General features: G+C 41.4%; 2 protein-coding genes across 3 annotated transcripts in view; one reads left to right on the top strand and one right to left on the bottom strand.

The window, feature by feature from the left end:
* The window catches only part of slc35f3b (solute carrier family 35 member F3b), a 42,845-nt gene extending 32,260 nt beyond the window's left edge, over positions 1-10,585 (top strand). Inside the window, exons 3-8 of one of the 2 annotated variants that reach the window (XM_067523176.1) lie at positions 857-1,199; positions 4,246-4,465; positions 6,616-6,741; positions 7,068-7,260; positions 7,375-7,464; positions 7,714-10,585. In XM_067523176.1, the coding sequence (XP_067379277.1) occupies positions 857-1,199; positions 4,246-4,465; positions 6,616-6,741; positions 7,068-7,260; positions 7,375-7,464; positions 7,714-7,955 (1,214 nt within the window). In that variant the 3' untranslated portion in view covers positions 7,956-10,585. The remainder of the gene's footprint in view (positions 1-856; positions 1,200-4,245; positions 4,466-6,615; positions 6,742-7,067; positions 7,261-7,374; positions 7,465-7,713) is intronic. The other variant, XM_067523182.1, reaches the window with a different exon arrangement.
* A 158-nt stretch (positions 10,586-10,743) lies between these two features.
* On the bottom strand, positions 10,744-13,545 carry LOC137137201 (5-hydroxytryptamine receptor 1D). The gene is made up of 3 exons (XM_067523163.1): positions 13,227-13,545; positions 12,366-12,526; positions 10,744-12,218 (listed from the first exon to the last, which is right to left on the bottom strand). The coding sequence occupies exons 1-3, from the start codon at positions 13,387-13,389 to the stop codon at positions 10,902-10,904; spliced, it is 1,641 nt and encodes a 546-aa protein (XP_067379264.1). The 5' UTR covers positions 13,390-13,545; the 3' UTR covers positions 10,744-10,901.
* Positions 13,546-13,627: the final 82 nt, after the last annotated feature.

The raw sequence follows: 13,627 nt of genomic DNA, 5'->3' as shown, positions 1-13,627 counted from the left end.
ATCCTCCAAACACAATGTTACTAAGTGATAAAGCCGGCCAGATTACCTGTCTGAATCTGCTGTATGAATAGAGGAAGTTGTTATTAACTGCAGAATACATTTCCATGTCGATGACCTGAACAACTGGAAGATCCTGAATGTCTGAGCTTATTAACTTCTTCACTATCGCCTGATTATGAAGCCAAATAATTTATTTAGAAATAACACATCAGATAGTGTATCACTAAATTCATCTGATCCAAAGGCACAATAACCTTCATAAGTGAATTGGCTTTGAAACACAGAGTGGGTGTGAGTGGGATAAAAAAACAGCAGATCAACACATGCCTCAATTCCCACATTATTGAAGAAGTATGGAGGCTATGAGATTTTGACAGCAGAAATAGAAACAAGTATTGTTACGGGCTCCTTCAGACAAACACGCACACACAGACACAGACACTCACACACTCACACACAGCCTCGTAACCCACGGAGTGAATAAAGGGGTCATCTTGGATTGGATATCAGATCTGCCCTCTCTTGTCCTCTGTTGGCTGCCACCTGTCACACTCGATCACCACATTTCTAACTCAGATGTCTGATTGATTACCTTCAAGTTCAATTAAACTGTGTAAGCTGCTATTTTTATCTGGAAAAGATGGCAAGACACGAGGGACCTGCAGTCATTTGCACAGATAAGAGTCTGTTGTATGAACTTTTCGAACACTAATTTCCATATATAAAGTTAAACAATATTTTCTAAACAAAATAATCACAACTTAAAGAAACACATGTACATAAAGTAATCAGATTTCCCTCATTAGAAGCAATTTAGATTCAATGTAGAGTCTAACTTGTATGTGTTCACCTACAGGAGAAGAACGCAGCAGGGAGAATGTGGTGGGCACCACAGACGCACAGTCGGTTGGTGGTGGGACAGGAGCAGAGTCCGGCTCCAACAGACGGAGGCTCCACTGCTGCATCCGAGTGACAACTCTACAGGTGCGCAAGGCCTTGTGGGGAGTTGCCATGGTGATGTGCGTGTGCTCATCCTGGGCAGGCTCCACCCAGCTCGCCAAGCTGACATTTAAGCAGTTTGATGCCCCGTTCACACTCACATGGTTCGCCACCACCTGGAACTGCCTCTTCTTCCCCCTGTACTATGTCGGACACCTGTGCAAGAGTGCAGAAAGACAGACGCCCAGACAGCGATTCAGGTGAGAAGGCACTGTGTCAGAAGTAAACCTTATTTACACGGCACTTTGTACATTTATACAGGACAGAGAATGGTGAATTTTAACATGTAGAGGTCTACTAAACAGTGCACCTTTTCCACCTTAAACAATGTTTCTAATAAACAATCAGAAAAATATAAATCTTTGATATAATTATTGCTAAAAGTCTTTTTTTGCTAAAATCATTTTTCTGCCTTTTTCCTCTTGTTTCTATGGCTAAAAAACACATCACATTGTGGAGTCAAAAATAAGAGCAAAAGAGTAAATGTCAAATCAGATGCAATCAAAGAGCCTTGTTATGTTTCTGCACTCACAGATGATGCACAGAATTCAGTCATACAATTCTCTTCATAGAAGAGAAAGCTATTTCCCAAGAGCAGCAGCTTCAGTAGACCGGAATACAATGCAGTCATTAGACATATTGTGGAGAACTGATATCAAATAGTTTTTCTTAATGCAGATTAAACCCATGATGTGGGAACTGTTAAAATAACTGGAGGGAGGAGCATGCGTGGTGGTCCCATCCTGGAACCAGTGGTCACAACCAGTATCCAACTGGTAACCAGAGGCCAAAGAAGTTTGAAAAGGCCAAAATAATAAATCAGTTAAAACCAGGAATAATAAACACTAAGCAACAGAAACCATTAACTGTATTTGATATTTAGCGTATATAATATATAGATATTTAGTGTATTGGTGTGATATTTACCCTTTAACAGTAAAGGTTAAGTTAAATAACACTTCTACAATGATGTGACAGTTCCCAGAGGCCATTGACGTGGCGGAGACCAGTGTCTTTCTGAGAGAAGGAGGAAACACACACTGCAACAATTTGCTTTGCCAAGTACTCATGACCAGATCAGCAGCATTCTCATTATTTAGCTGAGTTGATAACGTTTTCTTTGTCACTTATGCGGCTGCAGCAAACACATGGACTCCAGCTCAAAGTGTGTTAAAAGTGCTTTTTCACGGTTAATACAGTCCATTAATCAAGGTCTTCAGACAAAGGTCTTATCTCTGCTACCTGCTATGCTACTTTAGTACAAGGGACAAAGAGGGTGGATGCGGTGCTGTCAGGGGTGGTGGGTGAGGCAGCAAGATTGACTTTGTATTCCCAATGCACCTCTGTGATGTAATTCTTCTTTTTTTGAGGCCTTACACAAGGCTTCGGGGCTCCCTCTGCTCAGCTGGAGTCGGAGGTGCTGTGCTGTGAATATCAAACACACTCTTTCCTTTGTGGTTATTTAAATTGCACCTGCTGGAGAATCTTAGACAGTGCGGAGAAACCAAGACAAAGAGCTGACAGTTTTAATATCTGTCCTGTCTCTTTAAGTAAAACAGCTAAAGTCAAAGGAAAAGACCTGTCAGATAGCTGCTCATTGATATGACCGGTGTTGACTTTCACTATACTCGGTGGATGTTCTTTATCACCCAGTATCTGCTTATCGCTTTCCCACTGTATTGACTCTAGATTTACCTGACAGGTTATAGGTGGAGAGGAGAGTTTACTGCTTGAGAAGGTGTGACTGCTTATGTTTGTTATCAAAAGCCACTTGAATTAATGTGGAAATTATGTAAAAAGAAGGTTTATTCTAAGTTTGCAGGTTTTTACAGGCCAGTAGCAATGACAATTACTGTTTATACAGTTTATACAGTTTTAGGAAAAACCTGAAAATTATTATTATCTTTTTTAAGTTAAATAAACTCCATGTCATTTCAATAGCTAGTTTTGATTCACTACCATAGAACCTGAATAAAAGTTATATCCAGGCAGTTATCTAGCAAGACTGACTCAAATACTTGAAGCCTTCCAGCAGTGTTGTAGAGCTCAATCAATGCAGATTACAGGTCTTACAAACACGAAAGCAAAGCAAGAATAAACCACAAACTGTTATTTGTACGACTCAAATCTTAAATCTGCAATGAAAAGATAAACTTTAATGCGATTGGCACTGAATTTATGTTCATAAAGGGGGTGTGAGTTTTAGGTGCAAACCCAACTCCATGCAGATGATTCGTGACAAAGCTGCCTGGCCTTCTGGTAAATGTGTTAGATGTCACTCTCCGGTTACTGCTGCTTCATTGCTTGCACAGGACCAGATGATTTCAGGGTAAACTGTGTCACTCACAAGCACCGTAAACAGTAGCGATTAAAATGCCCCAAAAATGTAATGATGTTTGAAGGAGGAGTCATGTAGTAAAATAAATATTTCTTGGAATCACTGCAATGGGAGAAAAAGCCGAAAAGTTGTGAAAGTTGCGCATAAAACACAGTAATAGTGAACAAGATCTAAGTCAATATTTCGATCCCAGTACATACAGTAGTCAGTCTGATTCCTCTCCAGTATGTTGATTATATATCTCGACCAAGGTCCTTTTCATCCATTTTAAACATTTGAAAAGTTACATAAACTTGTGTGAAATTGAAACATTTTCTAGACAGTGATCCAGATCAGATTTAAGCCTGAGTTTCGCAAAGATCTCTACTGAAAGCATTTATGAGTGGGCCTCATGAAGGTGACTCACTCTTCAAGATAACAAAATGTTATCAGGTAAGTAAGTCCATCAGGACTGAGCTGACTATGATTCCTTATCATCAGACATCCAAACACAATGCACAATTCTTCTTCAGTTTCCTATCTCCTATTTTTTAATTTGGGGTGAAAGTCATATAAAACAAACGAGGAGGACCACTTTATTTTTAATAAAGGGGGAAGTTGAGTTTCAGCTCAGACATGTTTAATTTCAGTGCCTTATGGCAGATCTGAACATAATTGTAAATATTTGCCTGAGTGCAGTTGGTCCCACAGGGTTCAGTGCTCACTTAAATTTGACTGTTAAAGTGGGAAATACTTCACAATTTGTAGTCTTTACAGTCTCTGTGGTATTGGTATCATTTGTACAGAGACTGAGCTGTTTGTGTTTAGAAATACTGACTAAATCCTAAGCGATATTGATATCTAGCAATTCTTAATTTGATGTGGCACATTTTTCAGTGTGTTCTGCCCTGCATTGTGTTTCTGCACAGGGAATGCTGTAGGTTTTTCGGGGACGATGGGCTGACACCCAAGGTATTTTTTACCAAAGTAGCTCCCTTTGGCCTGCTGTGGATCCTCACCAACTACTTGTACCTGCAGGCCCTCAGGAAGATCAACACAACAGATGTGTCGGCACTCTTCTGTTGTAACAAGGCCTTCGTCTTCCTGCTATCTTGGATTGTACTCAGAGACCGCTTCATGGGTGTCAGGGTGGGTACATCTCCCTCTGTGTGTGTACGTGTGGGTGTGTGAGAGAGAGATGGAGTTTTGTTTTTCACACTTTTTCACTTCATGCGAGATGCTGATGCATTGAGCAAAAGCCTAAGAAGCGAACCGTGATTTTCAGGTTGTACCCTCTGGGCTCCACACATACCTGTGGCAACATTCACATCTAATTAACAAGATAATAATCAACAAAACACGAAACCAAGAAAATGAAAGTCATTTGCATAATACAATTGCTTCAGTTTCATATAAAAAAATTATACACAAAATTCTGCTTAATGACATTTTATTACACTCGTGTCCATGTATTTCTGTTTCTTGGATCCTACTGCATAAAGTGATATTATCTTTTAATTGAATATTTGATCATGCCATTTATCTTCAATACCACAGTCTCAGACGGATAACGTTCTGAAAAATAGAGCCTGACCACTGATTTTTCAGGACAATTGATTATTGTTTTTAAACCCTAAAAACCTAGTGATGCTGTCAGATTGCTTTGTTTGTTAAAATTTTTTTTCCCAATGTATGTTTGCCAACATCACTGTCACTTATGCTCACAAAAACTCTGTGCTCACTTGTTCCGACTGAAGTTACATTTTATTGTCTCATCTATTCACACGGTCCACTCAAGTTAACAGCACATTAGTTGTGTGACAACACGATTTCATACCAGTGATCGCTGTGTGATTCAAATGTGTGTGTGTTAGAGTAAAGTAAAGTAGTTAGAGCTTTGTGAAATTCTCTCCTGCTCTCCTCCTGCTGCACGCCTCAGAGGCTTTCAGATCTGCAGCCATCGTGCAATCCGCAGAATGGATTTCCCCCTTTTTTCACACCCTCACAACCCCCCCCCCCCCCCCCCCCCCCCCCCCCCCCCCCCAGTTTCTTCTTCGTACAGTGCATGGCCCTACTCCCCCCCCCCCTATTATCTGCAATGAAAGGCCTAGGTAAAAGACAAATACTGTTAAAATCTCTCTCTCTCCCTTTTCTCTCTTGCTTAGTGGTGGATTGCAGTGTTTGGATGTCTGCAGCAATGCAGGGGATCTCGGACGAGATTGTCACGAAAGTGAGAGAGAGAGAGTGAGAGAGAGAGAGAGAGAGAGAGAGAAGGAGAGAGAGAGAGAGAGAGAGAGAGAGAGAGAGAAAATATTGTGGGGAGACTAAATCATCCTAGTTAAACAGGGATGTGGGTTGAGTATTATTGTCTCAGTTTGGTTCCAGCAGCAAAGTCAGTCCATCAGTGTACATGTTAAAAGAAAACAAAAAAAATCAAAACCAAGAATAAAAAAAACATGTTGTTTATGCTTAACTTGCATTTGGATTTATCGTTTAGGTCAACTTACTTAGAGCTTAATGTATTCACATTCTGCTGTAACAAACTGTAACATGCTCATTGTACATGACCGTACACCTCCACCGACCTTCATTTTGTGCTGAAACATCTCAAGGAATTAAAACGCACACACACGCACACACACGCACACACCAGGCGCTGCTGACACTGTAAGCAAGCCGGCCTTCACTAGAAATGAAAGCTGTAGCTGTGACTGACAGGCACCCTGCAGTCTAGAAAGAGCCATTTTGCCTAAGGTGCCGAAGGACTTTAGCCAAGCAGAAACTCTCGGCCCATTTATCTTCCTGACACCTCGTTAATGCAGAGCTAATCCACTCAGTTGGACTGCACCCTGTCCCTATGGCTATTCTTCAACTCCAGCAGCATTGCACGCACAGGTTTGACCACATGCACGTGAACATATACTGTACACAAAGACAAATGCTCTAAAAGCGATAGAACATATCTGAAGGAGTTTTATTTTAAAGCAATGATACTGCAGAGGCAGGGAGGGGGTGTGAGAAGTGGGGCTTGCTAGAGTGTGTGTGTGTTGGGGGGAGAGTTCATGTGTATTAAATGAACAGTCTGCTGGCTCCAAAATAAAGCCAACCTATTAATTGTATCATTATAAGCCTGGCCTCGTGAGATTTAGGATTTCTGCAGTGAATACCAAAGCTGAGGCCGTGTGTGCAAGCTGTGTCCCTAAACAGCGGCAACGGCTCAGGCGTCTTTATCACCAAGCTGTGATCCGTAGGTCTTTCATTCGTCATTCCCTGATGTTCCTCCTTCTCTCTCTCTACAGATAGTAGCTGCTATCTTGGCCATAGCAGGCATTGTAATGATGACCTACGCTGATGGATTCCACAGCCACTCAGTCATCGGCATTACTTTGGTCGTGGCCTCTGCTTCTATGTCAGCACTCTACAAGGTATTGGTTTGCATTTGATTAGTTGTAAAAAAAATGATTTAATGTACCTCCATAACCCCATGGAATAAAAAGAGCTACACATGTAAAAATACAAACACTTATATACACTAATACCTCAGGGTGTGTGTCCAAAGAAAGGAGGCTACAAGACAGATAGCTGTATTCAAACAGAGCTCTGGTCTCCTCTGTCCTGCAGTCAGTGTTGACTAATGTGATAAACAGCAGCAGACTTGTGCCAAACGGCAAACATGCCCTCTGCAATAACCATGTGCTCCTTAAGGAGGCGGCGCTCACTGTACTTATGACATTTGTCTCCTTGTCCTCAGGTGCTCTTCAAGATGGTCCTAGGCAGTGCCAAATTTGGGGAGGCTGCACTCTTTCTGAGCATTGTTGGAAGTGCCAACTTTGTTTTCCTCAGCTTTGTGCCAGTCATTCTCTACTTTACACACGTGGAATACATTGGCTCACTTGAAGACATTCCCTGGGGCTACCTCTGTGGGGTTGCAGGCCTGCTTTTTGGTATAGAAAGATTACATTTATAGTAATATTGTGCATAAACCATTTTGATAATTTTGAAGTTGCACAGCTTCATTGCGTAGTCTGCTGCTGCTCTGATTTTGCTTCTTCCCACAGCTTTCAATGTCCTGGTGAACTTTGGCATTGCGATAACTTACCCTACATTAATATCCCTTGGCATTGTCCTAAGTGTTCCTGTAAATGCCAGTAAGTCTTGGCTTTTCTCTTAGATTAAACAAGTTATCATCTACTATATTTCATGAAGGCAAAATTTTCTTCTTCTTCTCAGTGATTATTTGCCAATTTTTGGTGCAGTCAAATGTAATATTCACGATGACTTACATACCACTTGGAATTTTTATCATTTACATTAATCCTTTAAATTATTGCTTGTTAATAATTATACATTCAAATTATTTCTTGTGTTAAAGCGAATACACCCTTATTATTTTTCAGTGGTGGACCTCTACACGTGTGAAATACATTTCAACACAGTGCGCCTCATTGCTGTGTTCATCATTTGCCTGGGTTTTCTCATGCTGCTGTTACCTGAGGACTGGGACCAGTGTATCATTCAGCTCATCAGCAAGCTACGCAAACGTGACAATCCAGCAGAGAGCAATGGAGAGGCAGGTGCCACCACGGGGCTCAACTGGAGAGGGAGAGCCAGGACCTCCATGTCAACATTTGCACATTGACTCAATAAAATGTCTTCATTCAAACACACAACACACAAAAACCGGACATGTGACCAGGGTCCTGATGGCCTCTTTCTCATGCAGCTCCCTGGGTGACTCAAAGGATCGGTAATATTGGACAGGCACAGATTGTGTATCAACCATTTGTCAATTCCACTCAGAACTTATCTGAGTTGGTGCAAGGACTCATATCAGTAATGATCCCACGTGCCCAAAACATCAGGGCTACCTGATTTAGTCATGTATTACGTTTGCTGTACCTCTTGATCATTCCACTGGTCCACCACATTGTTGCACATTGGAAGACTTGGCTGATATTTTTCAGTTCTGAGAAATAAGACTTTCTGAGACACCTTTTGGACTTGCTGGCTCTAAAATTTACACATTTCACACAACTTTAAGATCCAAAGAAGTATGCCTAAAAATGCTGAATGCCTGAAAACAAAAGGGAGGTCCACAGCGACGTCCTTCAGGTGTAAACCTAAATTACTAATACCTGCCTTTTGTGCACTGTACATAGCTGTATTTCACACCTCGGATGTCCTGGAGCTGTTGATCTGATTGGCTCATCTGGTGTGAAGGGACCTGTCTGGACCTCTGAGCATCAATCTGAGCTGAGGAAGCTTTCAAAGCGTATCTTCTCTGTTCATCCTGATAGAAGAGGTTAGGTCCTTTTTTGACCACACCGATTGGCCCCCTGTGGTTATGGGCTTTCCTGGGGCTAATCACCCATTCTGTTGATTTTGACATTCATTGCTAAGACCACAGTTTACCCACGAGAGAGCTAAAACTAGCGTCTTCATTGCATAAGCTTTCAGTGCATGAGAAGTGGAGATTTACTTGAGAGCTGGGATTGGCTCCAGCCCCCGTGTGACCCTCTACAGGATAAGCAGTATAGCTAATGGATGGAAGGAAAAATTGTAAGTGCTTTCAGTCTGTCCATAAAGCACTTCCCTCAAACGTTCTGTTGCTGATACACTGGCAGCAAACTAAATTAACATTTTATTATTTAAGTAGTACATGTATTTAAATGTACTTGTCATTCAGACAATGTTAAATTAGATTTTTTTTCCCACTTTCCATTACCAGTGCACACTATTAAGTAACCCATGTTCCCAACATTTCCAAAGAAAGCGGCATTGTGTTCGAGAGGTTAGCACTGCTGCCTCGTTGCTAGAAGATCAAATTCACCTGCCAGCTGCGGTCTTTCTTAGTGGGGTTTGCATGTCCTCCCCATGCTTGTGGGGGATTCCTCCCGGTACTCCGGCTTCTTCTCCCAGTCCAAAGACATGTGCCCCCATTAATTCATTATAAACCATTGCTATTGTTGAGCCGGCCTTTGAATTCCTATCAGATTTAACTGTCTAGACTAACATGCACACGAACTAATCTGAGGGCAGTTATCTGTGAAATTGTTTTATTTCTGGGTAGAATACCAAGACAGGAAATCTGTCTCACTGTGGCTTGAGGCATTTGAGAACAATAGCCTGCATTTGTCCAGCTCTTTGCATTTTCATTTTCCCATTTCAGAGGCAAGTTAACAACCAAGATGAACCTGAGAGCAACTGAGGTACATGCCTCGTAAAAAACAATGACCAGTGGAAACTCTGCCTTGTTGTGAATGTATGTACATCACTCAACCACACATGCTCGCTATGTGCCGTTTTTTTTTTTTTTAACAGTGCCACCACAGACTGCTGCAGAGACACTCTTTAATACTGTGCTTGTGTAATCTGAGTTGCTTTGTTTTGGGGTGGGGGGACAAACTCTTGACTTATCATACAAGACTTTTTATATTTTTGCATTTGGTTGCCGACCAACCTTGAGGGGACGTCTACAGAACAAGCATGCACATAATGAGCGGAAACAGCTGACGAGCCCACTTCACTGCCTTTTCTTTGTTTCGCAATAGAGTACATCAGCACTGTTTCCCATTGTCATTCTTTATGACAATAAATAATGATATTGTATTCCTCTGGAATTATTGCTAGACATACATGTAAACCTTTGTAAGGAATGATGATTTTTACACTGAGATGCAACATATGATTATCACATTTGAGGAAGAAATACTTGGAATGTGAATAAATGATGGGTTTATTAGATCTGCTGTTCGTGTCTTCAAGTGTATTCACACGTATAGGTATAAAAGATTTCTTTTCAATACATTTTCTTGTCGAGGTATGTTTTCTTCTTAGTGGTTGGGGTCTGTGCTTTGCATTGCTATTGCTAATCAGTGGAAGAAACATGACAAAGAAATGGAGTTATTAGTCAGTTAATCAATATAAAATTAGTCTGCTGCTATTTCTGATTATGATTTATCCATTTTAGTCTCAACATTAAGTCGGAATGAGCTTTTTAAAGGTGAGAGTTTTCTTTTTTGTCTTATGTGATTGTAAGCTGAATCTTCTTAGGTTTTGATGTGTTGTTGGACATAACACATTTGAATATATCACAGTCAGATTTGTGAAAATGTAATGAGTATTCTACAACAAAACAATCAAATTTGGATACGAACCCAGTGAATTATTAATGAAAGTTTTCATTAGCTGCTGCTCTAATTACCGGTGTAAATCAGTGTATTGTGAAATGTGTCTTCAGCATAAACTCAAATTAATCAAAGAAATGTGTGGAAATGTATGAGTTACTGAAAATAACTTTTCATTTCATCATTTGTCATTTAAACATTTATATTTTTAACATAAATGCCAAAAATTCACTGACATGAAATTCTGAAACTTTGTTATTACAGTAATTATATTTATGTTTTAAAAGCCATGGTGGATTTTTTTTAACAGTTTTCTGATATGTGAATAATATGATATGGATAAACAATTTCAATTTATTATTCATTTATTAGAAAATAATCAACATATTAACAGATAATGATAATAATAGTAAGGTACAGTCCAATGCAAGCATTTTTCTGCAACAGCATCTGTACCATCAGCAAACATCATGCTCTACTGTCACTGTTATTTGGCCATAGAAGAAAGTGGCTTGAGGATCCTTGGTCAGAGCAGAGAAAGGTAGTCTGCTGCGCTCCTGTGGTCGAGAGGGAACCTGCAGGCACTCCACCCTCCTGTCACCACCAGTGTCTTTCCACACAGAAGATGAGGAGCTATTTTCAGGGTGACATACTTTGCAAACATGCTCCTCAGAATGAAGTTGGAAGTCAGTGCTAACAGTAAAAATGGAGGAAGAGTACTTGGAATTATCACCGGTTGAACTCTCAGAGCTTGAAGGGCGACCAGCGTGGGTGGTGGTGGAAGTGCAGGGGTCACTGCTCCTGCCATAGTCTCCCTCAGCTCTGACCTCCACTCCCCTGCCGATCATGCTCTCAAGGTGTGCTCCTATTTTTTGCCTTAGTCCCTGAAGTGCACCCTGGAAACGCTTGCTAAGCAGGGCATACAATAAAGGATTAATGTCAGAGTTTAGCAACACCAGCCAGTAGGAAAAGGTAACAGCAGAGGGTGGAATCAGACTGGATTGGCCTAAGATTGCAGTTTCTGTGGCCTGAACCAGGGCCACACCAATGTAAGGTGTCCAGCAGAGGAAGAAGGCTGAGATGACTAGGAAGAGACGCACCACTCCATGGTGGTTATGGTGTTGTTGGGAGTTTTGCAACGGTGGCTGGGATGCACTCTGAGCCAGGAAGGAGAGAAAACGTTTGGATGTGGAGTTTCTCTGCTCTGTAGTAGAATCCGGAAAAACAGAGCTAATATAATTTCCTTCTTCTTTACTGACTTCAGACACAAATTGTCCACTTACATGATAAATCAGTCTCGAGGGGCTGTGGGGGTTCTCACAGTGCTGGTGAGATGAATCACCAGGAGGAAATGTGGAGCCTGGGTTCCTGCTACGCTGGACAGAATCCTCCAAGGTATGAATCTTCCTGGCATGGCTGCGGGCCACCTTGACGATATTTATGTAGCAGAAGAGGATGACCACTGCAGGTATGAGGTAGGTGAAGGCAGCCATGAAAGCTGTGTAGCTGGGACTGCTGGCCCAGTTAACTGCGCAGCTATACATGGGTGTTACATAGCTGACGGAGCTCCAGCCCAGTAGTGGAGGGCAACTGGTAGCCAGAGCCTGCAACCAGATCCACAGGACCACAGCACTGATTCTCACCAGGGTGCAGCGGGAGCTGTAGCGCAGGCAGTCCATGATGGAGTGGTAGCGGTCAAGAGCAATAGCAGCTAGTGTCAGTACAGAAGCTGTGCAATACACAGAGGAGGTGTAACCCACATATAAACAGAGGTCCTGTCAGGCAGGAAAGAGACAGCATATCATCACACACACTCGAGGATCAACCTGAGATAACATCAGAGGTCAGGTCATGTGAGACACTGAGGCTGTGATGTTACATGATTGCAAATCATTTTATAGAACTGGACAGAGGTGACGTACTGTACAATTCACCCATCCATGGTTCATGATGGACAAAGCAACAAAAGGCATGACTCCGACACCCACAAGAAGGTCACTGATGGCCAGGTTCATGATCAGCACTGACGTCACAGAATGGAAAGTCTTGGTTGCAGCCACAATAACAATGACAAGAATATTACCTACATAGAAATACATCACACAAGACAATGGCACAGAGGTCAGACTGTTGGAGTTAACTGCAGAGGTGAAAATCTTCACAGTGGGAAATATGTGATCTAATAACTGAAATTTAGAAAATGGTGGACAGCAAACAGATCTGAATAGCAAGGAAACAATACTACAACAAAATGGGAGCCTGGGATGGTTGGTTAATGTAACAGTAGTTAAATTAATTCAAAGGGTTGGCTTGTCTAATATACAATGCAGATATAAGAATTTATTTGCTCAGTTTCTGAAATCAGATTTTTGTCACCATCAAAATATAGCAAAAGGTAAACGCTACTTTGTTGGCCACGTTCAAAATGTATACTCACTTTCCAGAAACTAAGCCCCAATAATTTTGACAATGATACAATTATTATTAGTATAATCAGAATAAGCTGTAGGGGAATTTTCACAACCTGCTAATCAGAATTTTTCCTTTGATTATTACCCATTTACAAATCATTAGGAAATTACAAGATATTCAATGATCCACCAAAGCACAAGATTTCAGGCCAATTTACTGAAAATTCTAACTGAAACGACAAGATTATTTCATTTGTATAAGCTGAAACTTAACTGGATCAAGGTGTTATTCATGTCATAGAGAAGCAGTTTAGCAGACTTCTAAAAAGGTTCAGTCATGCTTCAAAAAGAATAAAACAGGTAATTATATACCAGTCACAGCACCCAAACACATCAGCACCATCAGGATCTCCAAGAGAAGTTGAGTCTGTCCGAATACCATGAGACCTACTCCCCCAGTCAGATTTAAGTTGACATTTACTTCTGCCTGCAGTGGTGACCCCAGCTCCACCCAGGAGCCATCCAGGTCGTCCATGTCCCACTCAAATCTGCTGTCTTCACATTATGAGCCAGGAACAAGTGTCGCTTAACGCAGAAAAAAAATCTGCGAGATCAAATGCACTCCACCTGCTCCCCATCTGGCCGTGCGGTCTCCAGGTGAACCAACTCCTTTATTTTTATAAGGGGAGGGAGGAGGTTGCATGAACACCTTACAGTACATTATTTAACCCCTTCAATGCTCCGTGTGTTCATGAAGCCTCTAATCCCAATAA

The sequence above is a fragment of the Channa argus genome, chromosome 1 (genome assembly GCF_033026475.1).
Source record: "Channa argus isolate prfri chromosome 1, Channa argus male v1.0, whole genome shotgun sequence".
In the NCBI taxonomy this organism is placed as follows: Eukaryota; Metazoa; Chordata; class Actinopteri; order Anabantiformes; family Channidae; genus Channa; species Channa argus.
Note: the sequence above shows the minus strand (reverse complement) of the source record. Positions and strands in the feature narration are given on the sequence as shown.

Bases quoted from the DNA above. Each gene is read 5' to 3' on its own strand.
- LOC137137201 (XM_067523163.1), bottom strand. From the start codon at position 13,389: ATGGACGACCTGGATGGCTCCTGGGTGGAGCTGGGGTCACCACTGCAG. The intron at 12,527-13,226 runs GTATATAATTAC...ATTTCTATGTAG, and splicing joins GTGTTTGGGTGCTGTGACTG to GTAATATTCTTGTCATTGTT. The intron at 12,219-12,365 runs GTACGTCACCTC...CCTGCCTGACAG, and splicing joins ATGGATGGGTGAATTGTACA to GACCTCTGTTTATATGTGGG.